Source organism: Oncorhynchus gorbuscha, unplaced genomic scaffold, assembly GCF_021184085.1.
Source record: "Oncorhynchus gorbuscha isolate QuinsamMale2020 ecotype Even-year unplaced genomic scaffold, OgorEven_v1.0 Un_scaffold_267:::fragment_2:::debris, whole genome shotgun sequence".
Lineage (NCBI taxonomy): Eukaryota > Metazoa > Chordata > Actinopteri > Salmoniformes > Salmonidae > Oncorhynchus > Oncorhynchus gorbuscha.
The window spans coordinates 63,318-90,528 of record NW_025745128.1 but is presented as its reverse complement, the minus strand read 5'-3'; the positions used below and the strand labels follow the sequence as shown (position 1 = coordinate 90,528).

The 27,211-nt window shown below is 46.0% G+C and overlaps 1 protein-coding gene across 1 annotated transcript; it reads left to right on the top strand.

Annotated features, from left to right (window-relative positions):
* The first annotated feature begins 73 nt into the window (after nucleotides 1–73).
* Nucleotides 74–26,714, top strand: LOC124017526 (rab3 GTPase-activating protein non-catalytic subunit-like). The gene is made up of 34 exons (XM_046332739.1): nucleotides 74–466; nucleotides 1,352–1,434; nucleotides 5,795–5,915; nucleotides 6,045–6,126; nucleotides 6,596–6,643; nucleotides 6,741–6,816; nucleotides 6,908–7,009; nucleotides 7,117–7,216; nucleotides 8,202–8,300; nucleotides 8,919–9,067; nucleotides 9,232–9,311; nucleotides 9,602–9,691; nucleotides 9,866–10,005; nucleotides 10,175–10,364; nucleotides 10,532–10,675; nucleotides 10,809–10,891; nucleotides 10,997–11,061; nucleotides 11,163–11,253; nucleotides 11,336–11,463; nucleotides 13,757–13,970; nucleotides 14,391–14,488; nucleotides 14,749–14,854; nucleotides 15,162–15,322; nucleotides 15,397–15,571; nucleotides 20,287–20,454; nucleotides 20,544–20,650; nucleotides 20,822–20,888; nucleotides 21,176–21,246; nucleotides 21,610–21,645; nucleotides 21,772–21,846; nucleotides 22,935–23,150; nucleotides 23,236–23,538; nucleotides 25,325–25,489; nucleotides 25,645–26,714. The coding sequence occupies exons 1-34, from the start codon at nucleotides 358–360 to the stop codon at nucleotides 25,795–25,797; spliced, it is 4,095 nt and encodes a 1,364-aa protein (XP_046188695.1). The 5' UTR covers nucleotides 74–357; the 3' UTR covers nucleotides 25,798–26,714.
* The last annotated feature ends 497 nt before the right edge of the window (nucleotides 26,715–27,211 follow it).

The following is a 27,211-nucleotide window of genomic DNA, read 5'->3' as shown; positions in this document are numbered from 1 at the left end:
CGGGACTCTTATTCTGAAGTAGCCTATTCCAAAAATTCGTGACCTGAAAGTTATTCTTGCCTGTTTCACAACGGTATATGTCGTCACCAAAACACTTCAAGTAAAGAGTGGAAACGGTGCAAATAGTAACGAAAACCACTGACAGCAACAGCCTGTACACTTCATTTTCTACCGATATTCCTGGGAACGTTACAGATATCAACACAACGTTTCGCCGAGGACTCTAGTCGTGTCCATTGTATAGATTAGCGAAAACTTAATCGTAGTGCAACGTTGTTTCCCCCCTGTTGGACTGTAGCTGCTAGCTAGCCTAGCTGGCTAATTCCTTGTATCCGTTCTGGTCGGGACTGCATCGAAATGTCCTGCTGCCTGTTCGAGTACTGTCGGGTCCAAGAACTCAAAGCAGTCCGGGAGTTCTTGTTCCAGAGCCAGCAAAACAACAATTCGTCGGCGGACAAGAAAGGAGGTAGCTAACGCTCAGCTCTGGGAGAGAGAAGTTGCTGTTTATGACCAACTTGTGTGCTTGCTTTTCAAAAAGAGACTGCAAACGTTAATGTTTTAGCTATGGGCGAAGTCACCTATCGTCTCGTGTCTGCAGAATTTGCCAGCTCTCGAAGTCGCACTTTTTGTTCGTGGTCTAGATGTTAGAAATGTCAGGGGCACGGAATGTAAACAATGCATCTCTTTAAATCCATGGCCTGTCACATAATGTAAACAATGCATCTGTTTAAATCCTTGGCCTGTCACATAATGAATAATATAATTCGAGATTATGGCAGTTAATATGCGCAAGGTGTAGTGATGGTGAGCCGGAGAGTTGCTTCGCTCCGCAGTGACAGCGGGATGCAGACAGGGATGGAAAGGGGGAGGAGGGGAGTTTTGCCCTTTGTCGTATGCAATGAGTCATCCTACAGGAGAGCATTTTAACAGATTACTGCATGATACTGGACAAAAGAAGACAGGCACACAATCCACATGCATACTCTTAACCCTGAGCCTGTGTGCATGCATGTTTCAGTAAGACCATAGCAACAGGCGTCTCCTTGGTTGTCAATAGGAGTTCGGTCAATAGCTCTCCTCCCACTCATTGATATTTATAGCATCTCTAACTTCATCCATTTTCTCTCTTGGGTCAAGGGAATTCTCTTGTCCTTCATGCTCTTCTCTCTCTGCTTTCTCTGTTAGTGTGACCCCACCAGTTTGAAATATGTTGTACAAGTGTGTGTGTGTGTGTGTATCATCACCTGGTCTAAATAAATGTTCAACTTTATAGCCTTTATAGCTTTTAAAACTGACAATTGATTCTGGATTGCACCTTCAAATAATTTGTGATTTCCTTTCTCCCCCTCAGAGAATGAGCTGGCCTGGGACGACTCCAACTGGGGGTCATGGGATAACCCTGAGGCCAAAGAAGTTGGAAGTGGGGAAACCACGGTCAGTTTGTCTGTCTCTAACACTCTTGTTCTCTGTAGTGGCGATTCCCTATGAGAAGCCACTGGCACAGGAGAGAGCTATCCATAACATGTCCTCAAATCAGGTTTCCAAACGTTAATCTTTTTGGCTGAAGTTCCAATTTATTGCGCATATATAAATAGCTTAAACACATTCCTATACTAAAGGTGCAGAGATGCATTCTATAAGCTGTATCTGTGATCTGGTAAGAACTGTATGTGCTCTCCTCTCACCTCTGCTAACCCTGTGCTATCCCTTCCCGGTCACCTGCGCTATCCCTTCCCGGTCACCTGCGCTATCCCTTCCCGGTCACCTGCGCTATCCCTTCCCGGTCACCTGCGCTATCCCTTCCCGGTCACCTGCGCTATCCCTTCCCGGTCACCTGCGCTATCCCTTCCCGGTCACCTGCGCTATCCCTTCCCGGTCACCTGCGCTATCCCTTCCCGGTCACCTGCGCTATCCCTTCCAGGCCACCTGCGCTATCCCTTCCAGGCCACCTGCGCTATCCCTTCCAGGCCACCTGCGCTATCCCTTCCAGGCCACCTGCGCTATCCCTTCCAGGCCACCTGCGCTATCCCTTCCAGGCCACCTGCGCTAACCCTTCCAGGCCACCTGCGCTAACCCTTCCAGGCCACCTGCGCTAACCCTTCCAGGCCACCTGCGCTAACCCTTCCAGGCCACCTGCGCTAACCCTTCCAGGCCACCTGCGCTAACCCTTCCAGGCCACCTGCGCTAACCCTTCCAGGCCACCTGCGCTAACCCTTCCAGGCCACCTGCGCTAACCCTTCCAGGCCACCTGCGCTAACCCTTCCAGGCCACCTGCGCTAACCCTTCCAGGCCACCTGCGCTAACCCTTCCAGGCCACCTGCGCTAACCCTTCCAGGCCACCTGCGCTAACCCTTCCAGGCCACCTGCGCTAACCCTTCCAGGCCACCTGCGCTAACCCCTTCCAGGCCACCTGCGCTAACCCTTCCAGGCCACCTGCGCTAACCCTTCCAGGCCACCTGCGCTAACCCTTCCAGGCCACCTGCGCTATCCCTTCCAGGCCACCTGCGCTATCCCTTCCAGGCCACCTGCGCTAACCCTTCCAGGCCACCTGCGCTAACCCTTCCAGGCCACCTGCGCTAACCCTTCCAGGCCACCTGCGCTAACCCTTCCAGGCCACCTGCGCTAACCCTTCCAGGCCACCTGCGCTAACCCTTCCAGGCCACCTGCGCTAACCCTTCCAGGCCACCTGCGCTAACCCTTCCAGGCCACCTGCGCTAACCCTTCCAGGCCACCTGCGCTAACCCTTCCAGGCCACCTGCGCTAACCCTTCCAGGCCACCTGCGCTAACCCTTCCAGGCCCTTCCAGGCCACCTGCGCTAACCCTTCCAGGCCACCTGCGCTAACCCTTCCAGGCCACCTGCGCTAACCCTTCCAGGCCACCTGCGCTAACCCTTCCAGGCCACCTGCGCTCACCCTTCCAGGCCACCTGCGCTAACCCTTCCAGGCCCTTCCAGGTCACCTGTGCTAACCCTTCCAGGCCACCTGTGCTAACCCTTCCAGGCCCTTCCAGGTCACCTGCGCTAACCCTTCCAGGCTACCTGCGCTCACCCTTCCAGGCCCTTCCAAGTGACCTGCGCTTACCCTTTCAGATCACCTGCGCTTTCCAAACGCCTGAAAGTACCACGTTCATCTCTACAAACAATAGTATGCAAGTATAAACACCATGGGACCACGCAGCCGTCATACCGCTCAGGAAGGAGGCACATTCTGTCTCCTAGAGATGAATGTACTTTGGTGCGAAAGTGCAAATCAATCCCAGAACAATAGCAAAGGACCTTGTGAAGATGCTGGAGGAAACAGGTACAAAAGTATCTATATCCACAGTAAACAAGTCCTATATCGACATAACCTGAAAGGCTGCTCAGCAAGGAAGAAGCCACTGCTCCAAAACCGCCATAAAAAAGCCCGACTATGGTTTGCAACTGCACATGGAGAAAAGTCCTCTAGTCATATGAAACAAAAATGGAACTCTTTGGTCATAATGACCATCGTTATGTTTGGAGGAAAAAGAGGGAGGCTTGCAAGCAGAAGAACACCATCCCAACTGTGAAGCTCAGGGGTGGAAGCATCATGTTGTGGGGGTGCTTTGCTGCAGAAGGGACTGGTGCACTTCACAAAATAGATGGCATCATGAGGTAGGAAAATTATGTGGATATATTGAAGCAACATCTCAAGACATCAGTCAAGAAGTTAAAGCTTGGTTGCAAATGGGTCTTCCAAATGGACAATGACCCCAAGCATACTTCCAAAGTTGTGGCAAAATGGCTTAACGACAACAAAGTCAAAGTATTGGAGTGGCCATCACAAAGCCCTGACCTCAATCCTATAGAACATTTATGGGCAGAACTGAAAAAGTGTGTGCGAGCAAGGAGGCCTACAAACCTGACTCAGTTACACCAGCTCTGTCAGAAGGAATGGGCCAAAATCCACCCAACTTATTGTGGGAAGCTTGTGGAAGGCTTCCCAAAATGTTTGACCCATGTTAAACAATTTAAAGGCGTTACACTCGATTAGTATTTGATAGCATGAAAACTTCTGACCCACTGGGAATGTGATGAAAAAAATAAAAGCTGAAATAAATCATTCATCGTTCTACTATTATTCTGACATTTCACATACTTAAATTAAAGTGGTGATCCTAACTGACCTTGGACAGGGAATTTTTATTAGGATTAAATGTCAGGAATTGTGAAAATTGTGAATTTAAATGTATTTTGCTGAGGTGTATGTAAACTTCCGACTTCAACTGTATACACAACACATAAACAGGCCAAACCATCTCCAACACTCCTTCTGTCCAGCTCTCTCCCAGTAGTCTTTCTTATAAAATAACGTCAGGGTTGTTCTGGATCAAAAAGGGCAATGACCTTGGTCTGCCAGGCGGCGCAGCTAAATTGTAGGGAAGATTTTAGAAGCCCCCATCTTGGCGGTGTAGAGACAGTTTAGCAGTTTTAAAGCAAATTTACTGCGATTCTACACACTTTGCCATGGAACTGAGAGAAAATGTTGCAGTTTTAAAGCTAATTTCCTGCAATTCTATGCATTTTGCAACAGAGAAGGCTGTGTTCATTTACTCAAACATAATAACAAAAGCAATACTACTAAATGTATTGCTTTGGGCATTTTCACTGCCTGTCTAGATTTTATTTTGGTGATTGTTAGTTATCGAAGATTATATTATTTTAAATAATACACTCCCTTAAGCGGTTTATTAGGTACACCACCCTGTTCACGAAAAACGTTTCACTCCTACAGACAGTGAGTCACGTGGCTGTGGCTTGCTATATAAAGCAGGCAGACAGGCATTCAGGTACTTTTTGATTGACATTAGAATGGGCAAAACAAGTGACCTAAGCGGCTTTGAGTATGGTATGATCGTCTGTGCAAGGCAGCACCGATATTTTTATTTTATTTTTCCTTTATTTAACTAGGCAAGTCAGTTAAGAACAAATTCTTATTTTCAATGATGGCCTAGGAACAGTGGGTTAACTGCCTGTTCAGGGGCAGAACGATATCTCAGAATCGTCTGGCCTCCCGGGCTTGTCACGCACGACCGTTGTCTAGGGTTTACCGAGAATGGTGCTTGAAACAAAAAACATCCAGCCCACGGCAGTCTTGTGGGGGCGAAAACGGCTTGTTGATGAAAGGTCAAAGGAGAATGGCAAGAATTGTGCAAGCTAACAGGCGGGCCACAAACAGGCAAATAACGGTGCGGAACAACAGTGGTGCCCACTAGCCTCAGTGGGCACCCGATCACCAAGACTGGACCACTTAGGAGTGGAAAAACATTGCCTGGTCTGGCAAATCCTATTTCCTGTTGCGTCATGCTGATGGCAGTCAGGATTTGAAGTAAGCATCATGAGTCCATGGACCCATCCTGTCTGGTGTCAATGGTACTCGGGGGTGTAATGATGTGGGGAATGTTTTCCTGGCACACATTAGGCCCCTTGATACCAATTGAGCAATGTTTCCAAGCCCCAAATAATTAATTATGTTCTGGCTGCAAAAGGGTGGTCTGACCCAGTACTAGATGGGTGAACATACTTTATATCTGGTTTTAGTTGTTTAAGTTTACACTGAAAGCGTTTTTCAATCCCAAATGTTTTATTATTTCACTGTTTGGAAAAAACAAACAAAAATATGCTTAGGTGGCCCGCCCAAGGATTACAATGGCAGAAAAATCCCTAAAAATCCTTCATTATGCCTTTTTGTTCTGTGCACAAAAATCAGATGGCACTCTTCCATAGCCGTCTGTGATCTCTGAGGATTGGTCCTGTTGTGGTGTGTTCCTCAGGGGGTGGAGGAGGACACTGCAGCAGTCAGCGCTCTCTGGCTGCAGGACTGTGTGGTGTCTCTGTCTCCCTGCTCAGACCTGATGGTCGTCGCCAAAGGCAGCAAGGCTGTGTTTCTCTCAGGTATGTCTCCCAAAACACAGACGCTCACGTTTAATGTACACACACACGTACATGCACAGACATGACACAGACACACTGCTGTTGATTGTGAGGGGGATGTGTGTTGCCTTTTTCTCTCGTCTCCGACAGCGAGGTGGCAAACAGATGACGGAGGCAGAGAGGGGATGGCGCTGGCCGTGTCCTGGAGTGGAACTCTCAGCACCAACGAGGGGTGAGAGAACAGTGCGAGGAGGGGTGGTAGAATCCGGGGGACGAGAGGGAGGAGGGGAAGAAACATGGGTGTGGATGGATGAGACAGGGGAGAGAACAGGGGGAGGAGGGGTGGTAGAACCCGGGGACGAGAGGGAGGAGGGGAAGAAACATGGATGAGACAGGGGGAGGAGGGGTGGGAGAATCCGGGGACGAGAGGGAGGAGGGGAAGAAACATGGGGGTGGATGGATGAGACAGGGGGAGAGAACAGGGGGAGGAGGGGTGGTAGAACCCGGGGACGAGAGGGAGGAGGAGAAGAAACATGGGGGTGGATGGATGAGACAGGGGGAGAGAACAGGGGGAGGAGGGGTAGGATAACAGAGGGATGAGGGAGGTGGGGAAGAAACACAGGCGGATGAGAGGAATGTGAGGAGAGGAAAAGACACAGAAAGAAGACGTGATGCCAGATTCACTGTGTGTCTCTCTACAGGGAGAGTGTGAGCAACGTCATCTGTATACCTTTGGCCAGCCAGAAGAGGTAAGCCACCTAATGTGTTCACTTCTGTGCACATATCAGTGTGTATCTTAAGTTTGTTCTATTGCTGAGTATTAACCTTCTCTCCGTCTGCGTTCAGGAGTTCCACGGGTCGACCAGACTGGACATGTATTGTCGTGGGCTTCTCATCTGGCTATGTACGCTTCTACACCGAGGTATAGCAGCATTTACTTCCGTGACCTGGAAGGCAGAATATCATCAGGAGTCTGGCTGGTGTTAATCTAACGGTGGTGTGTGTTTTGTCAGAGTGGGGTCCTACTCCTAGCCCAGCTGTTGAATGAAGACCCTGTCCTGAGGCTCAAGTGTCGCACTTATGAGATCCCCCGCCACCCCGGTGTCACCGAGCAGGTACGACTATGGCACACGTCGAAACACTGACTGCTCTCTGGGCCTGGAGACCAAGGTTCTCTTGGTGACACTTTGCATTTGTGAGTCTCTCTCTGTCTCTGTGTCAGCATGAGGAGCTGAGTATCCTTTACCCAGCAGCCCTGGTCACCATCGACGGCTTCAGTCTCTTCCAGTCTCTACGGGCCTGCAGAAACCAGGTGGCTCGAGGTACTGCTGCATGTGTGTGTTTTTGTGTCTGTTTGTTAAAGTACTATAGTAGCAGGACAGGTATGGTAGTAGTAGTTGTAAAACTAGTTTTAGTAATGCATTAATTGTGCTATGGATAAGAGCGTCTATTAAATGACTAAAATGTCATTTTTTAAAACAATTTTTGCATTGTCATTTCAGAAAATATACATAATATATTTGTCGCTAGTAGTGTAATGATAGTGTTTCACAGTATTGCTTACTCCCCCAGTGTTGTGATTGGCTGTGGTATTCGCCTATTGATTTCTGCTGCCGGAGAGGCATCTGTTGTCAAATTGGGAAAGCTGTTCTGACTTTGAGACTGTGTTATCTAGTGGAAATCACTAAGTCATTTCCTGGTTGCAAAAATTCTACACTGTTCGATCAATTTCAGTTTATCATTGTGCCATGTAAATCTCTGAAATATATTTTCAATAAAAAAAATATATAATTTTTAAAAGCTCATGTTAAGTTACTTTTGGTTTTGGTCCACTAGCTTCAAACAGCTGTACAGAGGGTAGTGCGTACGGCCCAGTACATCACTGGGGCCAAGCTTCCTGCCATCCAGGACCTCTATACCGTTACTGTTATTTTATTGTTGCTCTTTAATTATTTGTTATTTAGATTTTTAGATTTTTATTCTGAAATTTCAATGCAGAAATTCAAAGAAGTCCTATGTCTTAATAAAACCATCTTCTCTATTTGCTGGCTGGGTTCGCCAGAAAGGATGCAGGTACTGACACGCGCACACAAGCTAGTCTTTGACACTTAACATAGTATCTGTAGTGTGTTTTGTATATTTCGTGTATTGTAGCTTGAGGTGATATACAGTATACTGGAATTCCATACCATTTACTTTTTTCCTCATCTCCTCTTTCTCTCTGTCTACCCTCTCTTCCTACAAAACCCTTCCCTTTGTCATTATTCTTAACTTTCTATGTGCATGTCTTCTTTCTCCCCTCCCCAGCGGCGGCAGCAGGCAGTGAGGTGGTCCAGCCTCCTCCTCTGGCCTATAAAAAGTGGGGTCTACAGGACATGGATGCTATCGTAGACCACAGCAGCGTGGGTGAGAGACAGGAGGGAGGGTTGGATGGATGGATGGCTACAGGCAGTGGGAGGGCTGGAGGGGGGGGGGGGCGTACAGGGAGTGGGAGGGCTGGAGGGGGAAGGAGGACGGACAGGGAGTGGGAGGGCTGGAGGGGGAAGGAGGACAGGGGGACGGACAGGGAGTGGGAGGGCTGGAGGGGGAAGGAGGACAGGGGGACGGATAGGGCTGGAGGGGAAGGAGGACAGGGGGACGGACAGGGAGTGGGGGGCTGGAGGGGGAAGGAGGATAGGGGGACGGACGGAGTGGAAGGGGCTGGAGGGGGAAGGAGGATAGGGGGACGGACAGGAAGTGTGTGGCGGGGGCTGGAGGGGGAGGACAGGGGGACGGACAGGGAGTGGGGGGGCTGGAGGGGGAAGGAGGATAGGGGGACGGACAGGAAGTGTGTGGCGGGGGCTGGAGGGGGACGGACAGGGAGTGGGGGGGGGGGGGGGGGGGCTGGAGGGGGAAGGAGGACCGGGAGTGGAGATGAAAGGGGGAGAAGATCATGAAGAATCAATTGGATGGATACTGGTTGAGTGAAAGTGTAGCTATGTTCTCCAGTCTAACTGTGCTCTCTTTCTGTACCTCACTACACAGGTATAATGACCCTGTGTGTGTTTGACCAGATGAGGAATGCGTCTATCCTGGGGGGTTTCCATGCCTCTGTGAAGGGAAGCCTCCCAGCCATGAGTCAGTACATAACTGTGGGGGGAGGACCCTACACAGGCTTTTACTATGCCATAGAGGTGTGTGTTTGTGTCTGGCTGCTGTCCATCATTTTCTCACCTCACACATGTTTATTTATATCTGAGAGAAAGTTGTAGTTATTATCGGCTAAGAAAACAGTCAGCATTTGTTCAGACCAGTAGCTGGGATTCCTGACTCTCCTATTCTCTCTCCCTCCCTCTAGGGCAGCTCTCAGCCTCTCCTCTCCCACGTTGCTCTGGCTGTGGCCAGCAAACTTACATCGGCCTTATTCACCGCCGCCAGGTGTGTATTTCTCAGTGAATGTTAGGCTCGGGCGGTATACCATGTATACCGGGGTATTTTGAAATACCCACGGTATGATTGTCAATACCCTCACGGGGGGTGGGTGCTATGATTCTGCTTATAACCATGAGTTTAAATATCTACGATTTCCTCCAGCTCAGTGCTCCGTCTATGCATTTGGTTTGCCGTGTATTTTTCCTCTCCTTTCCCTTCTGTCTCTTCTCACTCTTTCTTCTGCATTGCCTCTGTACCCCTCCTCTTCCATCTCATTTTCTCTCGCTGTCTCTCAGTGGGTGGCTCGGGTGGAAGAAACAGAATGAGGAGGAGCCAACTCAGAAACAGAAGCCCAAGGTGGAACCGGCCACGCCCCTGGCAGTCAGGTGACAACACGTCCCTCTTATTAGAAGAACTAGGAAATAGTTTATTCTGCACATTTACTCTGACACAGTCAACTTGCCTAGTTACCTTACCACTTTCACTTGTTTTCCATTTCTAAGTGAACTGATTTACCTAGCCCATCCTCACCCTGTCCTTCCTCTCTGTCCCGGCCCCAGGTTTGGTCTCCCAGACTCACGGCGTCATGGGGAGTCCATCTGCCTGTCCCCCTGTAACACTCTGGCTGGGGTCACGGATGACTTTGGCAGGGTCATGCTGCTCGACGTGGGGAGAGGCATCGCCATCCGCATGTGGAAGGGTGAGAGGGAGAGAAATAGTTTCCCTTTGACACTCAACAGTAACAAGAGTTTTTTTTGGTTTATTATAAAGACCGCAAACATTGTGTAGGGTTTAGTTTTTGTTGAATTGGATAAAGGCCCTGGTTATACATCTAGTTATAATCTAATTCTGACTGTCTCCTGCCCCAGGCTACCGGGACGCCCAGCTGGGTTGGGTACAGGTGTCTGAGGGGAGGGGCGAGTCCTCCTCGTCCGCGCCCCTCCCACGGCGCCATGCTCAGTTTCTGGTCATCTACGCCCCCAGGAGAGGCATCCTGGAGGTGTGGGGCACACAGCAGGGCCCCAGAGTAGGAGCCTTCACTGTCGGGAAACACTGCAGGTACGTACACACACACACACACACACACACACACACACACACACACACACACACACACACACACACACACACACACACACACACACACACACACACACACACACACAGTTCTGATTTAAAGCAGTTGTAACCAGTAACCATTCCCTTCTCTTGTGTGTGTGTGTCAGGTTGCTGTATGCAGGCTTCCGGCTGATGGGGGTGAACAGTGTGACCAGTCAAGGCTGGCAGCTCCACACACAGCAGGTGTGTCTGTTCGACCCTGCTACTGGAGCACTACGCACTGTCACTGTCCCCTTCCATCTGGCCCTCAGGTGAGTACATACACACACTTTGTATCAGGGGTACAATTATTTGAACGTGAAAACCTATTTTGAACACTGTGGTCTCTCGATTGTCATACATGGCAAAGATACACACGCAAAACAGCGTTGACTCCTGTTTCAGTGATAAGAAGAGTGAGAGAGCAAAGGATCTGCACCTGCTGAAGAGACTGACCACACTACTGAAGAGCAGAGAGTTGGAACCAGGTGAGATGGAGGGGGAACATGAAGAGGTTGAAGGAAGCTCTTTACAGAAATATTTTGATTGGGCAAACGACAAGCTCTTTCTTACCTTTGACCTTCTCTCCTCAGATTACCTGGAGAGCGAGGCCCAGCGTGTACTGCTGGACATCAAACACCCTGCCATTAAGAAACAGGTCAACGAGCACACACACCCAGACACAGATGGGGGGTGGGGGTCAGCACACCCAGGGAATGTCGTTTCTTATTACTTGCTGCTCTCTGTCCTGCCCTTTAGGCCATGGAGTGTCTGCTAGCCAATAAAAATGCTCCAGTCTCCTGTCTGACCAACATCACCCGACTCTTACTGGCCAGTCTCAGGGGGAAAGGTACTGTGCGTTTCTGGACATTCATTGAGAATTAATATCAAAACCATGTTTTTGTACAAATGTGTGTGTGTTGTCCCTGCAGACCCTGAGGCGGTAGATGAAGCATTGCTCCAGTTGTGTTCCTCCCAGCTGAAACTGCTCCAGCTCTACACTGACATCCAACAGCTGCACTCTACTGTGGAGGCTAGCACAGATACACACACTAAACCTGTGAGGGCAGAACCACTACGCATTCACACGCATTTTGTTCTTCTATCCTCGTTGGGATCTAAAATTCATTTCCATTCAAAATCAAATTTACCCTTCCCATAACCCTATCCCGGCAGGTAGCCTATTGGTTAGAGAGCGTTGGGCTAGTAACAGAAATGCTGGATCCAATCCCCGAGCTGACAAGGTAAAAATCTGTCGTTCTGCCCCTGAACAAGGCAGTTAACCCACTGTTCCCCGGTAGGCCTTCATTGTAAATAAGAATTTGTTCTTAAATGACTTGCCAAGTTAAACAAAGGTTAAATAAATTAAATTGAATCAAGAACCCCTTAGCCTTAATTTCATTCTAAACGTAACCCTAACCCCTAAGTTTAAAATAGCCTTGCCCTCGTGGGGATGTGGAAAATGTCCCCATGAGGGAGAATTTTCCTTGTTTTACTATCCTTGTGGGGACTTTTGGGGATTTTGTATTTATTATGGATCCCCATAAAGGCAGCAGCTCCTGTTTCTGGGGTCTGGCAAAATTAAGGCAGTTATACCATTTTAAAAACAATACAATGCATTCATAACAGATTTCACAACATGCTGTGTGCCCTCTGGCACTTACTCCACTACAATATATCTACAACACAAAATCTATGTGGGTGTATAGTGCCTATGTTATTGTGTGTGTGCATGTGTTTGTGCCTATGTTTGTGTTGCTTCACAGTCCCCGCTGTTCCATAAGGTGTATTTTTTTTTAAATCTGTTTTTTAAAATCTGATTCTACTGCTGGCGTGAGTTACCTGATGTGGAATAGTGTTCCATGTAGTCGTGGCTCTATGTAGTACTGTGCTCCTCCCGTAGTTTGTTCTGGACTTGGGGACTGTGAAGAGGGCATGTCTTGTGGGGTACGCATGGTTGTCTGAGCTTTGTGCTAGTCATTTAAACAGACAGCTCAGTGCTTTCAACATGTCAATACCTCTCACAAATACAAGAAGTGATGAAGTCAATCTCCTCCAATTTGAGCCAGGAGAGATTGACATGCATATTATTAATGTTTCCTCTGCGTACATCCAAGGGCCAGCCTTGACAGTCCCTCTTTGTGGCAGCTGTCTACACGAATGAACAGTAGTCCTGGTGTGACAAAATTAGAGCCTGTAGGACCTGCCTTGTTGATAGTGTTGTAAAGAAGATAGAGCAGTGCTTTATTATGGACAGACTGTTGTCTCTGTTGTATCAATGTTTTTACCATCACAGTTTACAATCCAGGGTTACTCTGAGCAGTTTAGTCACCTCACCTTGCTCAATTTCCATTTTATTTATTACAAGCGTTAGTTGAGGTTTAGGGTTGAGTGATTGATTTATCCCAAATACAATGCTTTGAGTTTTAGAAATATTTAACTTATTCCTTGCCACCCAGTCGGACACCAACTGCCGCTCTTTGTTAAGTGTTTCAGTCACTGTAGTAGCTGATGTGTATAGTGTTTAGTCATCCACATACATAGACACACTGGCTTTACTCAAAGCCAGAGGTATGTCGCTAGTAAAGATTTGAAAAAAGTAATGGGCCTAGATAGCAGCCTAGGGGAATTCCTGATTTCTACCTGGATTATGTTGGAGAGGCTTACATTAAAGAACACCCTCTATGTTCTGTTAGACAGGTAACTCTTTATCCACAATATAGCAGCCATAACGCAGACTATGATCGATAATGTCAAAACCCACACTGAAGACTAACTAAACAGTCCCCCAAATATTTTTATTATAATTTCTCTCAGCCACTCATCAGTGCTGCAAGCTGAAAGTCTGTTGTTAATTTGTTTACTGTGAAATAGCTTTGTATCTGGTCAAACAATTCTTTTTTTTTTGAGGCAGTAAAGGGGGCTTTACTATTCTTAGGTAGTGGAATTACTTTCGCTTCCCTCCAGGCATGAGGGCACACACTTTCTAGTAGGCTTAAATGGAAGATGTGGCAATATCGTCTGCTATTATCCTCAGTAATTTTCCATCCAAGTTGTCTGACCCCGGTGGCTTGTCTTGTCAATCATTTTTTTTCACCTCTTCCACACTCACTTTACGAAATTCAAAATTACAATTCTTGTCTTTCATAATTTGGTTAGATATACTAGGATGTGTAGTGTCAGCGTTTGTTTCTGGCATGTCATACCTACAATATGTTTGCTAATCTTGTCAATGAAAAAAATGTGGGTCCCCACAAGGATAGAAGAACCAACCCATACACACATACACACCCTAAACCTGTGAGTACAGCATTCTGAACTACTCTCTCTCTTTTCTTCCTCTTCCTATCCAGACGGAGGTTGCTGGTGTAGAGGAGGAGCTAGCCCGTGTCTCCCTCATCCTGCAGCGCTACGCCGAGCTCACCTCCGGCTCCCGCCCCTCCGTCTCATTTGCCCAGGACTCCCCTGACGCATCACTTCCTGTACGCAGCTTCCTGTCCCAGATGGAGTGTGAAGGAGAGGCGATCAGGGTGGTCCCAGGGCCTGACGCAGACTGGACACAACTGGGTAGGAGGAACGCACGCACGCACACACACACACACACACACAAGTCACATTACCCCTATACAAATCTACCTCTATCACTCCAGTATCTCTTGCACATTGTAAATATGATATTGGAACTGACTGACCCTATAAAATGTATTCTTGCTTTCTCGTGTTATTTTTGTATCTTGTGTGTTTTTGTTATACCTTATTATTTGTAGTATTACATTGTTATTGATTACTGCATTGTTGGGGGTAGAGCTTGCAAGAAAGGCATTTCACTGTACTTCTGCACGTGACATTGAAATTAGCTTTAATTAAAACTGCTACATTTTCCCTTCGCTCCATGGCAAAATGTGTAATTGTGCCCGTGACATTAAAATGTGAAACTTGAAACCTATGAGTATAAAGGGTAAGACTGTGTTGTTGTTTACCCTGTAGGGAGCTTTCTGTTCTGGGGCTGTCTGATAGGAGAGAGCCCTCTACAGAAAGTCTGTGACACACTACAGGAGACAGGCATCAGCCCACAGCATTTACTGGTGAGGAGAGGGAGGGTGGTACGGCAAAAGGATGGGAGTGTGACGTGCACTAATATCCATTCTGCATGCAGCACATGCTTTTTACCTGTGCTTCAGTGCAGGGACATTTCTTCATCTGCCCAACTGTATGTATTCATCCTTCTTTTTTGATCCGTACCTCCGATTCAAGGAAGGGGAGATTTGGGTATGGGAGGAAGAATAGACTCAAATAGACAACATAGATGAGTTACATTTCCTTATGTGTGTGTTCTTTCCCTCAGTCTCTGCTGCTGAGTGTATGGCTGCACAGAGAGAAGGAAGTATTGAAGAAACCAAAGGCCGTCAGACACCTACACACACTCCTCACTGCCCTCAGCTCCATGAAAGGTGTGCGATCACATCGTATTTTGTAAGGTGGTCTGTGCTGTGATACAATTGAGTTAGCAGTTGGGTTGTGGTTAGATAATAGGTAGTGGAGTCCGCAGGAGGCTAGTGGCACCTTTGGGGCGGACAGGTTTGTGGTAATGGCTGGAGCAGAATTGTGGAATGGTATCACACGTATGGTTTCGAAGTGTTTGATGCCATTCCATTTGTTCTGTTCCGGTCATTATTATGAGCCATCCTCTCCTCAGCAGCCTCCTGTGGTGGACTTCCATTGACTTTCAGAGACGTCTCTGTTTCCTCCTCTCCTTAGGTGCGGTGGAGTCGTCGTGGGACATGCAGTGTGTCTCCCCCTGGTGGCAGCAGGTGCGGTCTGCGTGTGTCCAGTCACACAGTGCTGCTGCTGCCCTGCTGGCTGCAATAGTGGCTCACCGCGCTGCCAAGGATAACATCACCAGCCTGGCCGAGACTAAGGTAACACACACACACACACACACTAATGTGTGTGTGCTTCATCACTGACTCTTGTGTGTGTGTGTGTGTGTCAGTTTCAGTCAGAGTGGGAGGCGGTGTCGTTGGAGCTGGAGCAGTGGGCGGTGTGTGTGAGACAGCTGGAGGACGTGCTGGCCCTGCAGACGCTGCTGTGTGTGGCACCTCTTAAAGGAACACCAGGGGGCGCCACACCACACTGCTCAGTCAAAGCCCTGCTGGAGGGAGGCCGAGGTACTGAACGAATACTTAACCTCTCTGGGATATTCAGGACGGTAGCGTCCCACCTCGTCAACAGCCAGTGAAAGTGCAGGGCGCCAAATTCAAAACAACAAAAATCTCATAATTAAAAATCCAAGCATACAAGTATTTTACACCATTTTAAAGATACAATTCTTGTTAATCCAGCCACAGTGTCTGATTACAGCGAAAGCACCACAAACGATTGTTAGGTCACCACCAAGTCACAGAAAAACAGCAATTTTTCCATCCAAAGAGAGGAGTCACAAAAATCAGAAATATAGATAAAATTGATCACTGACCTTTGATGATCTTAATCAGATGACACTCATTGGACTTCATGTTACACAATACATGTATGTTTTGTTCGATAAAGTGCATATTTATATTCAAAAATCAGTTTACATTGGCGTGTTATGTTCAGTAGTTCCAAAACATGTGGTGATTTTGCAGAGAGCCACATCAATTTACAGAAATACCCATAATAAACATTGATAAAACATACAACTATTATACATGGAACTTTAGATAAACTTCTCCTTAACTTGTTATGGCTGCAATCCCCTTATCGGGATAAGTGTCATCAACAACCGCTGAATAGCATAGCGCTACATTCAATAAATATTACTACAAATATTTATATTCATGAAATCACAAGTGCAATATAGGAAAACACAGTTTAGCCTATTGTTAATCCACCTGTTGTGATGCTATACAGCGAAAGCAATCCAAGCGTTTGTGTAAGTTTATCGATCGCACGATAAAACATTAAGTACATTTAGCATCAGGAAGCTTGGTCACGAAAATCAGAAAAGCAATCAAATTAATCGTTTACCTTCGATCTTCGAATGTTTTCACTCACGAGACTCGCAGTTACACAACAAATGTTCCTTTTGTTCCATAAATATTATTTTTATATCCAAAATACCTCCGTTTGTCGCGTTCAGAAATCCACAGGAAAGAGCATTCACGACAACGCTGACGAAAATTCCAAATAGTTTCCATAATGTGCACAGAAACATGTCAAACGTTTTTTTATAATCAATCCTCGGGTTGTTTAAAAAAAATATAATCGATAATATATCAACCGCAAATGTCTTTCACAGTAGGAGAGGGAAAAGCAATACCTATCCAAACTCTGTTGCGTGAGCAAAACTCATGTGACCACTTAACGCAATGTTATCGTTCTGGCTCAATTTTCAAAATAAAAGCCTGAAACTATGTCTGAAGACTGACACCTTGAGGAAGCGATAGGAAAAGGAATCTGGTTCATATCCCTTTAAATCCAGCAAAGGGAGGCTATGGAACATGGAGTTTTCAAAATAGAAGCCACTTCCTGTTTTGATTTCTCAGGGATTTGCCTGATATATCAGTTCTGTTATACTCACAGACAATATTTTGACAGTTTTGGAAACTTCAGGGTGTTTTCTATCCAATACTAATAATAATATGCATATATTAGCAACTGAGACTGAGGAGTTGGCCGTTTACAATGGGCACCTTTTCATCCAAGCTACTCAATACTGCCCCTGCAGCCATAAAGTTAATGCAACCGCTGTGTCAGATTTTTTCTTTACGGAAAAAGCATACCATGCAATCTGAGTACGGCGCTCCAAAACAGCCAAAGACATATCCGCCATGTTGTGGAGTCAACATTAGTCAGAAATAGCATTCTAAATATTCACTTACCTTTGATGATCATCAGAATGTACTCCCAGGAATCCCAGTTCCACAATAAATGTTTGATTTGTTCGATAAAGTTCGGAATTTATGTACAAATACCTCCTTTTGTTAGGGCGTTTGGTAAACAAATCCAAACGCACGTGCAAGTCCAGCCGAAAGGTCTGACGAAAAGTCCAAAAAGTTATATTACATGTCGTAGAAACATGTCAAACGAAGTATAGAATCAATCTTTAGGTTGTTTTTAATCATAAATCTTCAATAATGTACCAACCGGAGAATTCCTTTGTCTGTAGAAAAGCAATGGAATGCAAGCTAACTTTCACGTGACCGTTCGTCACGAGCTCGTGAAAATCTGCTAGACACCTGGCTCAATCCCCTCTCATTCGGGCCCCACTTCACAGTAGAAGCATCAAACAAAGTTCTTAAGAATGTTGACATCTAGTGGATGCCTTAGGAAGTGCAACATGACTAATATCCCACTGTATCTTTGATAGGCTATGAGTTGAAAACCTATAAACCTCAGATTTCCCACTTCCTGGTTGGATTTTTCTCAGGCTTTCGCCTGCCAGATGAGTTCTGTTATACTCACAGACATCATTCAAACAATTTTAGAAACTTCAGTGTTTTCTATCCAAATATACAAGTTATATGCATTTTCTTACTTTAATGGCTGTGTAGCAGGCAGTTTACTCTGGGCACCTTATTCATCCAAGCTACTCAATACTGTCCCCCCAGTCACCAAGAAGTTAAGAAATACTATAAGAAATAAAACGGGCTGTGGCTGCGAATCCGTAGGTAAACGCCCCTTTCCGCCCCATCTCACTAGAACCCAATGGAAAGATCCGGATCACGCTCTGCGCATTACTTGGCGCACAAATTTGTGTGTTCACTTTTCTCACTGTCAATCGTGAATGATAATTATTTTTTGGAGCGAACTTTTGAGCAGTTGGTGTTAACAAACTGCAGCATACCTGTGTTTTGATTCAATCAAAGCACATGCATTACGTGACCTTTCATTCCAAAAATCATGGGCATTATTATGGAGTTTGTCTCCCCTTTGCAGCTATAGCAGCCTCCACTCTTCTGGGAAGGCTTTCCACTAGATGTTGGAACATTGCTGTGGGGACTTGCTTCCATTCAGCCGCAAGAGCATTAGTGAGGTCGGGCACTGATGTTGGGCGATTAGGCCTGGCTCGCAGTCTGCGTTCTAATTAATCTCAAAGGTGTTCGATGGGGTTGAGATCAGGGCTCTGTGCAGGCCAGTCAAGTTCTTCCACACCGATCTTGAGAAATAATTTCTGTATGGACCTCGCTTTGTGCACAGGGGCATTGTCATGCTGAAAAAAGACAAGGCCTTCCCCAAACTTTTGCCACAAAGTTGGAAGCACAGAATTGTCTAGAATGTCATCGTATGCTGTAGCGATAAGATTTCCCTTCACTGGAACTAAGGGCCTAGCCTGAACCATGAAAAATAGCCCCAGGCCATTGTTCCTCCTCCACCAAACATTACCGTTGGCACTATGCACTGGGGCAGGTAGCGTTCTCCTGGCATCTGCCAAACCAAGGTTCGTCTTTTGTACTTCCAAATGGTGAAGGGTGAGTCATCACTCCAGGAACATGTTTCCACTGCTCCAGAGTCCAATAGTGGCGAGCTTTACACCACTCTAGCCGACGCTTGGCATTGCGCATGGTGATCTTAGGCTTGTGTGTGACTGCTCGGGTATGGAAACCCATTTCATGAAACTCCAGACGAACAGTTATTGTGCTGACGTTGCTTCCAGAGACAGTTTGGAACTCGGTAGTGAGTGTTCCAGCCGAGGACAGATGATTTTTAGTGGCCTACCACTTCGTGGCTTAGCCGTTGTTGGGCCTAGACATTTCCACTTCACAATAACAGCACTTACAGTTGACCGGGGCAGCTTTAGCAGGAATGAAATTTGACAAACTAAGGTGACATTCTATGACAGTGCCACGTTGAAAGTCACTGAGCCATTCTACTGTCAATGTTTGTCCATGGAGATTGCATGGCTTGTGTGTTTGATTTTATACACCTGTCAGCAACGGGTTGTCCAATTTAAGAAGAAGACAAAAATATATAGTGTATTTTTGCCCAGTGGCGCGCGCTTTGGCCGCATGAGAGAGAAATGCCACCATTCACACGTCATCCTGAGATCTCATAAGAAATGGCCGGAGAAACAATGTCCGTAGGGGGAATAGCAGGTAAATGAGAGTTGAGGGTGTGGGGGTGGTCTGACGGTAGAAACTATTGGCCAGTCTCAGTTTTTTGCCATGTACTGCCCGGCTTCTGAGTGATTGAATCGGGGAGAACAGGGCATGGCTGGGGGACCCTGATGATCCTCTTGGCCTTCCTGCAGCACCTGGTGTTGTAGGTGTCCTGTAGGGTAGGTAGTGTGTGCCCAATGGTGCATTCGGCTGCACGTATCACCCTCTGAAAAGCCGTGCGGTCGACGGCGGTGGAGTTGCCGTACCAGGCTGTGACGCAGCACGACAGTATGCTCTCAATGGTGCTCCTGTAGAACACTGAGAGGGCCCACGGGGACAGGCTGAATTTTTTTCAGCATCCTGAGGTTGAAGAGTCGCTGTCGTGCCTTCACTACGGTGTCCTTGTGGTTAGACCATTTCAGCTTCATTCCAATAACGGTATACTATGCTATTATAAATTGTCACTGTGATCTTGCAGACATTGATTCAGCTTTGATCTACCGGTAACTATTAAACAAGCACCATTTGCCAGAGTAGCCTGTTCTCTACGAGTAGAGCAGAGACTGTGTGTAAAGTACAGAATCCCACACATGTGCAGAAGCTTCTAGACCTTTAACCCCCAGGAAGAAAGATCTAGAAAAGTCAGATCCGCAGCCACTTTGAATAAAAAGCCCATAATCCTTACCTTAAATCCTTGAAGGAATCTCAGATCTGAGAGGCTTGGGATTGGTGAGAGTGGTAAAGGGAAACTTTGCTTTCACCAATCCAATCACATGAACAGTAGATCCCTTTTTCTCTCTAAGGTGGTATAGCAGACAGTGTGGCTAAGTGGGTGTTCAGGCAGGACTTGGCCCCTGAGCGGCTGAAGGACATGCTGCAGAGGAGGGGGGAGGCCCAGAGAGCAGAACAGCCCTCCCAGCCAGTGCTGAGGGAGAAAAGCCAGGAGGATCCAGACTTCAATAGGGCAGCAGGTGAGTGGGTACTCTATGGTCGCTAAACTGATTCCTCTATAGGAAGTGTGGTTGTTGTATTAAAGAGTGTGTTTTCTGTGTTCCTCCAGAGCTGCTGGTGTCTGTGTGTCAGCGTTTCCCAGACTCCCTCTCTCCTGACCTGCTCTTTGCCCACTGCTGCTGGGAGTACGTGGTGCAGTGGAACAAATACCCAGAGGTTTGGCTCCAAACAGTACCAGCACACAGACACTCACATCTATACACATTTCAGTTGAATGCATTGTTGTACAACTGACTAGGTTATCCCCCCTTTCCCTTACAGACACTCACATCTATATACACACACAGTTTAAGGTGTAAAATCTAATGTTTTCTTCTCTCCCTGAAGGAGGGGCGGTATCTGTGTTGTGCAGTGGAACACCTGAAGCTCGTCTCTAGTCCTCACATCCAGCTGGGTCAGACAATACATTTACATTTACATTTAAGTCATTTAGCAGACGCTCTTATCCAGAGCGACTTACAAATTGGTGCATTCACCTTATGACATCCAGTGGAACAGTCACTTTACAATAGTGCATCTAAATCTTAAAGGGGGGGGGGGGTGAGAGGGAATACTTATCCTATCTTAGGTATTCCTTAAAGAGGTGGGGTTTCAGGTGTCTCCGGAAGGTGATACAGAATCATATTTAATATTCACGCTGTGTGTCCCTTGGTTTGTACTATAAGAGTCTTTCTCCTGCAGGCATCTCCTCAATGATGTGGAACACGTTCATCGTTAAACGTTTCTCAGCTGCTGCTTTCCTTATGGAGAAGGTGAGCAGCAATTTATTTTTTGTGTGTGTTTGTATGTGAGAGAGTTCTGATGCCTGAAACGTCACGATCATAATTATTTTTTATAATGCTCTTCACTTTTCAACTGAAGGCGATAAAACTGACATTTCACCTGTGTAGAAATATGATTTTACATTTAGTTTGGTCGAAGTTGTAGGGTTTTCTGCAGACATCAGCTGAAATGTACCAATACATTTGCATAGCTGAACATTCTCACGCTATTACAACTGTCACAAGATTAGTATTTCATAGTGGGACTCAAATGGGTTCTGTTTTCAACAGAACAGAAAACTGGTGTCCTATATTTTTGTTTCATGAAAGATTGTTTGTGTTTCCTCTCCACAGGTGGGGAAGGCCCCTAAAGACCGCCTGTGTCGACGGGTGAGCAGAGCCCTGCTCTATTCAGCTACACATCTACCTCTCTGATTGGGACTTGTTGAGCTTGGGCTGTGAATAGACGTGCACATAACGGTATATAACATTGGTGGTGTCTCTGTGTGTATTCAGGATGTGGGAATGGGAGACGGTGCCACGACATCATTCCTGGGCTCCTGTGTTGCGCTGCTACAGATTCTGATGGAGGTACACACAAATAGATGGATGGATGCATACAGTTAGGCAGATTAACTGCAGCACAGGTAAAAAGCATGTGCTGCATGCAAAGTGGATGTAAGTACAAGAGGATTTGTCACAGCAATGATGTACCATTCAGGGCTCGAAATTAAGGGCTTCCCGTCTTCCCGGGCACAATAAAAATACAAATAAATTCTGTGATAGTTCAAAACAGACGTTGGGACGGTTCTAAATAGAAGTTGGGGAACCATAGGCCAGAAAAATATCAAATGCATACAACAGTGGTTCCATACTAAAATGTTTACGCGCAAAGACGAGGCTGCTGAAACCGATCACAAAATTGAGCTTAAAAGTTGCTAAGCTATGAATAATTCACATTACAAGAGCAGCAATGTGTTCACTCCTCTCAGCCATATGCGTGAATGTTCCAAAATGTTATTACGGGAGAACAGCATTCTCAAACGTGCAACTGATGCGAGAGGTTTTTAAAATGTGATGGATATTTGATTTATTTAACCTTTTTTTATTTAACCTAAAATGTACAAAAAGTTATGTAAGTGGTGGTGCTCAGAAAGGTCAAGGCCACCATTCTTCAGTGACTGAAGAGGGAAGGTGAAGCAGAGAAAGTGAAGGCTGGGAACACACACATTCTTTATTGTATAGGCTATTGTTGTTTTAATGGGGCAGCTGGTGGTGGAATGTAATGGCGCTAACTTAAGTTTATTCAGTAACCAGTTCACAATAACATAGTTCTCTCTTAGATAAGATGCTCAACATTTTTTCTTAAATAAATAATATAGACTGTATCTGTCTCAGAAATACACACACACAACAAAATCACTGCAAATGACCTAGACCCATGTTGGCATATCAAAAACATTTTTAAAGAAAATAGTATTTTAATTTTGGGAAAGTTCAACTTCAGTTTGGGACAGTTGAAATTGCACTTCGGGACGAGGAAACAAGTTAGTCGCGAGCCCTGGTACCATTGCTGCAGCATTGAAAAATTACTTTTGAACTAAAGCATTTGTAGATTGATAGTGGCAAGTGAGGCTTTTCCTTGGTAACTCTGAACCCCTTCCCCCCCTCTCCTCCAGGCAGACTCGGGGATAGAAGAGGTGACCCCTCCAAAGCTGTGTGTGGAGGAGGTGTGGGGGGGAGCGGAGGGTCCTGCCTCCATAGTAGAGTTAGCCCTGGAGCAGAGGGGAATCCACTACCCCCTTGTACAACACCACTGTCTCCTGGCCACTCTACTACACACTGCTATGACCTTCAACCTCCGGGTCAAACCACTCAGTCTGTTCGACAGCAAGGTAAGACAAACACATGTGGCGTAAACCAGAGAATACACACATGCATAACACCTACAGTATACTCACTGCAAGTCTTTCCTTCCAGGGTAAGAGTGCCTTCTTCAGAGAGTTGGTGTCCATCCAGCTGATGCCCAGCGGAGATATGGACCCTGGACTGGTCTCTCTTAGACAGGAGTTCCTTCTCAGGGTGTTGACAGGCTGGGTGAAGACCCAGAGTAAGGCAGGGATGGCTCCTGCATCCACCCGGCTGGACCTTGACTCAGGGGACGAGACGTGGCCCTCTCTGTGTCTGGACCTGGGGACCCTGCTGCAAGTCAACCCAGACATCCTGCGCAGACACCTGGTATGTGAGCTGTACAACCACGGCCTGGACCCCCGGGCAGAGCAGGTAGGTAGTCATAAACACCAACAACTCCCTCAATACAAAATACATGTTACATTATACACACATTAATCAAATGAATATGATCACTCAAAGTACAGTGCCTTGCGAAAGTATTCGGCCCCCTTGAACTTTGCGACCTTTTGCCACATTTCAGGCTTCAAACATAAAGATATAAAACTGTATTTTTTTGTGAAGAATCAACAACAAGTGGGACACAATCATGAAGTGGAACGACATTTATTGGATATTTCAAACTTTTTTAACAAATCAAAAACTGAAAAATTGGGCGTGCAAAATTATTCAGCCCCTTTACTTTCAGTGCAGCAAACTCTCCAGAAGTTCAGTGAGGATCTCTGAATGATCCAATGTTGACCTAAATGACTAATGATGATAAATACAATCCACCTGTGTGTAATCAAGTCTCCGTATAAATGCACCTGCACTGTGATAGTCTCAGAGGTCCGTTAAAAGCGCAGAGGGCATCATGAAGAACAAGGAACACACCAGGCAGGTCCGAGATACTGATGTGAATAAGTTTAAAGCCGGATTTGGATACAAAAGATTTCCCAAGCTTTAAACATCCCAAGGAGTACTGTGCAAGTGATAATATTGAAATGGAAGGAGTATCAGACCACTGCAAATCTACCAAGACCTGGCCGTCCCTCTAAACTTTCAGCTCATACAAGGAGAAGACTGATCAGAGATGCAGCCAAGAGGCCCATGACCACTCTGGATGAACTGCAGAGATCTACAGCTGAGGTGGGAGACTCTGTCCATAGGACAACAATCAGTTGTATATTGCACAAATCTGGCCTTTATGGAAGAGTGGCAAGAAGAAAGCCATTTCTTAAAGATATCCATAAAAAGTGTTGTTTAAAGTTTGCCACAAGCCACCTGGGAGACACACCAAACATGTGGAAGAAGGTGCTCTGGTCAGATGAAACCAAAATTGAACTTTTTGACAACAATGCAAAACGTTACGTTTGGCGTAAAAGCAACACAGCTCATCACCCTGAACACACACATCCCCACTGTCAAACATGGTGGTGGCAGCATCATGGTTTGGGCCTGCTTTTCTTCAGCAGGGACAGGGAAGATGGTTAAAATTGATGGGAAGATGGATGGAGCCAAATACAGGACCATTCTGGAAGAAAACCTGATGGAGTGAGTCTGCAAAAGACCTGAGACTGGGACGGAGATTTGTCTTCCAACAAGACAATGTTCCAAAACATAAAGCAAAATCTCCAATGGAATGGTTCAAAAATAAACATATCCAGAATGGTAAAGTCAAAGTCCAGACCTGAATCCAATCGAGAATCTGTGGAAAGAACTGAAAACTGCTGTTCACAAATGCTCTCCATCCAACCTCACTGAGCTCGAGCTGTTTTGCAAGGAGGAATGGGAAAACATTTCAGTCTCTCGATGTGCAAAACTGATAGAGACATACCCCAAGCGACTTACAGCTGTAATCGCAGCAAAAGTTGGCGCTACAAAGTATTAACTTAATTAAGGGGGCTGAATAATTTTGCACGCCCAATTTTTCAGTTTTTGATTTGTTAAAGTTTGAAATATCCAATAAATGTCGTTCCACTTCATGGTTGTGTCCCACTTGTTGTTGATTCTTCACAAAAAAATACAGTTTTATATCTTTATGTTTGAAGCCTGAAATGTGGCAAACGGTAGCAAAGTTCAAGGGGGCAGAATACTTTCGCAAGGCACTGTATATTAAAAATTTTAAAAGCGGAAGCTAGCCTGTGTGTGGCGTGTGTGTGTGTGTGTTATCTGTCAGGTGATGTTGGAGGTGGAGGATAAGGACGTGTTGGGTTCTCAGCTGTTGGTTCTAACAGGCCAGAGGCTGAGCTACTCCCTGCTTCACACCCAGACCCAGACCAAGCCCGCCATGGAGCTGCTGGCACGCCTCCCCCCCACACTCTGCACCTGGCTCAAGGCTATGGTGAGACCAACCTCTGTGTTACCTTACAGGGTGATTAAATTAGCCTAATTAGCCTGAATTAGCCTAATTCAAGCCCCTAGTGTTTCCTGGTTTACTGATGGTGTTTGTATTTATCTCTGCGTGTGTGTGTGTTTATCTGTGTGTGTTATCCCCAGGATCCCAGTGAGCTGGGGTGCCTGTCGGTGCCCCTGAGCCAGACCAGCAGGCTGGTGAGCCGCCTCATAGAGATCTTACCTGAGAACCACGGCCAGTACAGCCTGGCACTACACCTACTGGAGGCTGTGGAGGTCCTGCAGGGAGAGGACTGAGTGAGAGGGGGGGAGGAGAGCAAGAGGCTCAGGAAGAGAGATGGCCTGTGTGCAATTCCGTTCCTGCTGTCATTGCTAGCATGCAGGATAGGAGTGAGAGAGTAAACTGTTGAAGTAGGAAATATATAGGATTATACAACTATCATGTACAGGAAGGAGATGTCAGGGAAATGGCCACCCTGTTTGAGAGGAGGCTCATGTGTTCAGTTGAAAAAATGTAATTGTAAATGAAAGATGGAGGGATAATTGTTTTGTTTGAAGTCTGCATTTCTGAAGGGGATATGCTATATGAGCATGGTGTTATATATCCATTTGTTTTTGTCACTTCCTACTTATTTTTTAAAACTTTGTCTGTCAGCTATACCTAGCAGCCCCTGTACTGCCCATTCTAACAGACTTAACAATCCAATCAAAGGGGGTTGCAGGGTGTTTTTGTGTGCCATATCATTGTTTAGTAAGCATCCCTTTCTCTTCACCTGTCCCTCAGATGAGTAATGATGATGTATGTTAGACATGGATGATCTGGTTATTTATACATGCTGCAGTACTGTACTAGCTGTGCCTGTACCCTCTGTACTGTTCTACACCCTGGCTGAGGAACCCCACTGTGGGCAGACAGAACAGACTAAATGCTCAGCATGGTCTAGCTTTGGTCTCTTTCTCTCTGGGTCTGGGGTAAGAGCAGTCAACGCTGGTCATGGTGGTACTTTCCATTCCGTATTCTCTCCGGACCATTCAGGTAGACAGACTGTTTATAACGTTTTGTACAGTAGCTCACTGACCACATCCAGAGGGTGATGGGAATTACTGACTATTTGATTACTGTAAGGTAGCGCAATTCCCAACATACCATATCTGGCTTCCATGTGTATTATGTTGGTCAATATTCAAACTAAAGTAAATAATTCTTTATTTAATGAGTTTGGTATAGGAGTATTATACAGAGGTTTGCATTTACAAGTAAAAATATGGAAGAACAATTACCCAAAACCACAATCATCATAGTTTGTTGAAAACGTCTTAGGGCTGAAATCCCGTTAACGGGATCGATATGACAACAGCCAGTGAAAGTGCAGGGCGCCAAATTCAAAACATCAAAAATCTCATAATTAAAAGTCCTCAAACATACATGTATATCTTATACGGTTTTCAAGGTAGTCTTGTTGTTAATCCCACCACAGTATCCGATTTCAAATAGGCTTTACGGCGAAAGCACCACAAACGATTACAAAAAGTCAAAGAGATCAAATTAATCACTAACCTTTGATAATATTCATCAGATCACACTCATAGGACTTCATGTTACACAATACATTTATGTTTTGTTTGATAAAGTTCATATTTATCTAAATATGAGTTTACATTGGCGCGTTACATTCACTAGTTCCAAAAACATCCAGTGATTTTGCATAGC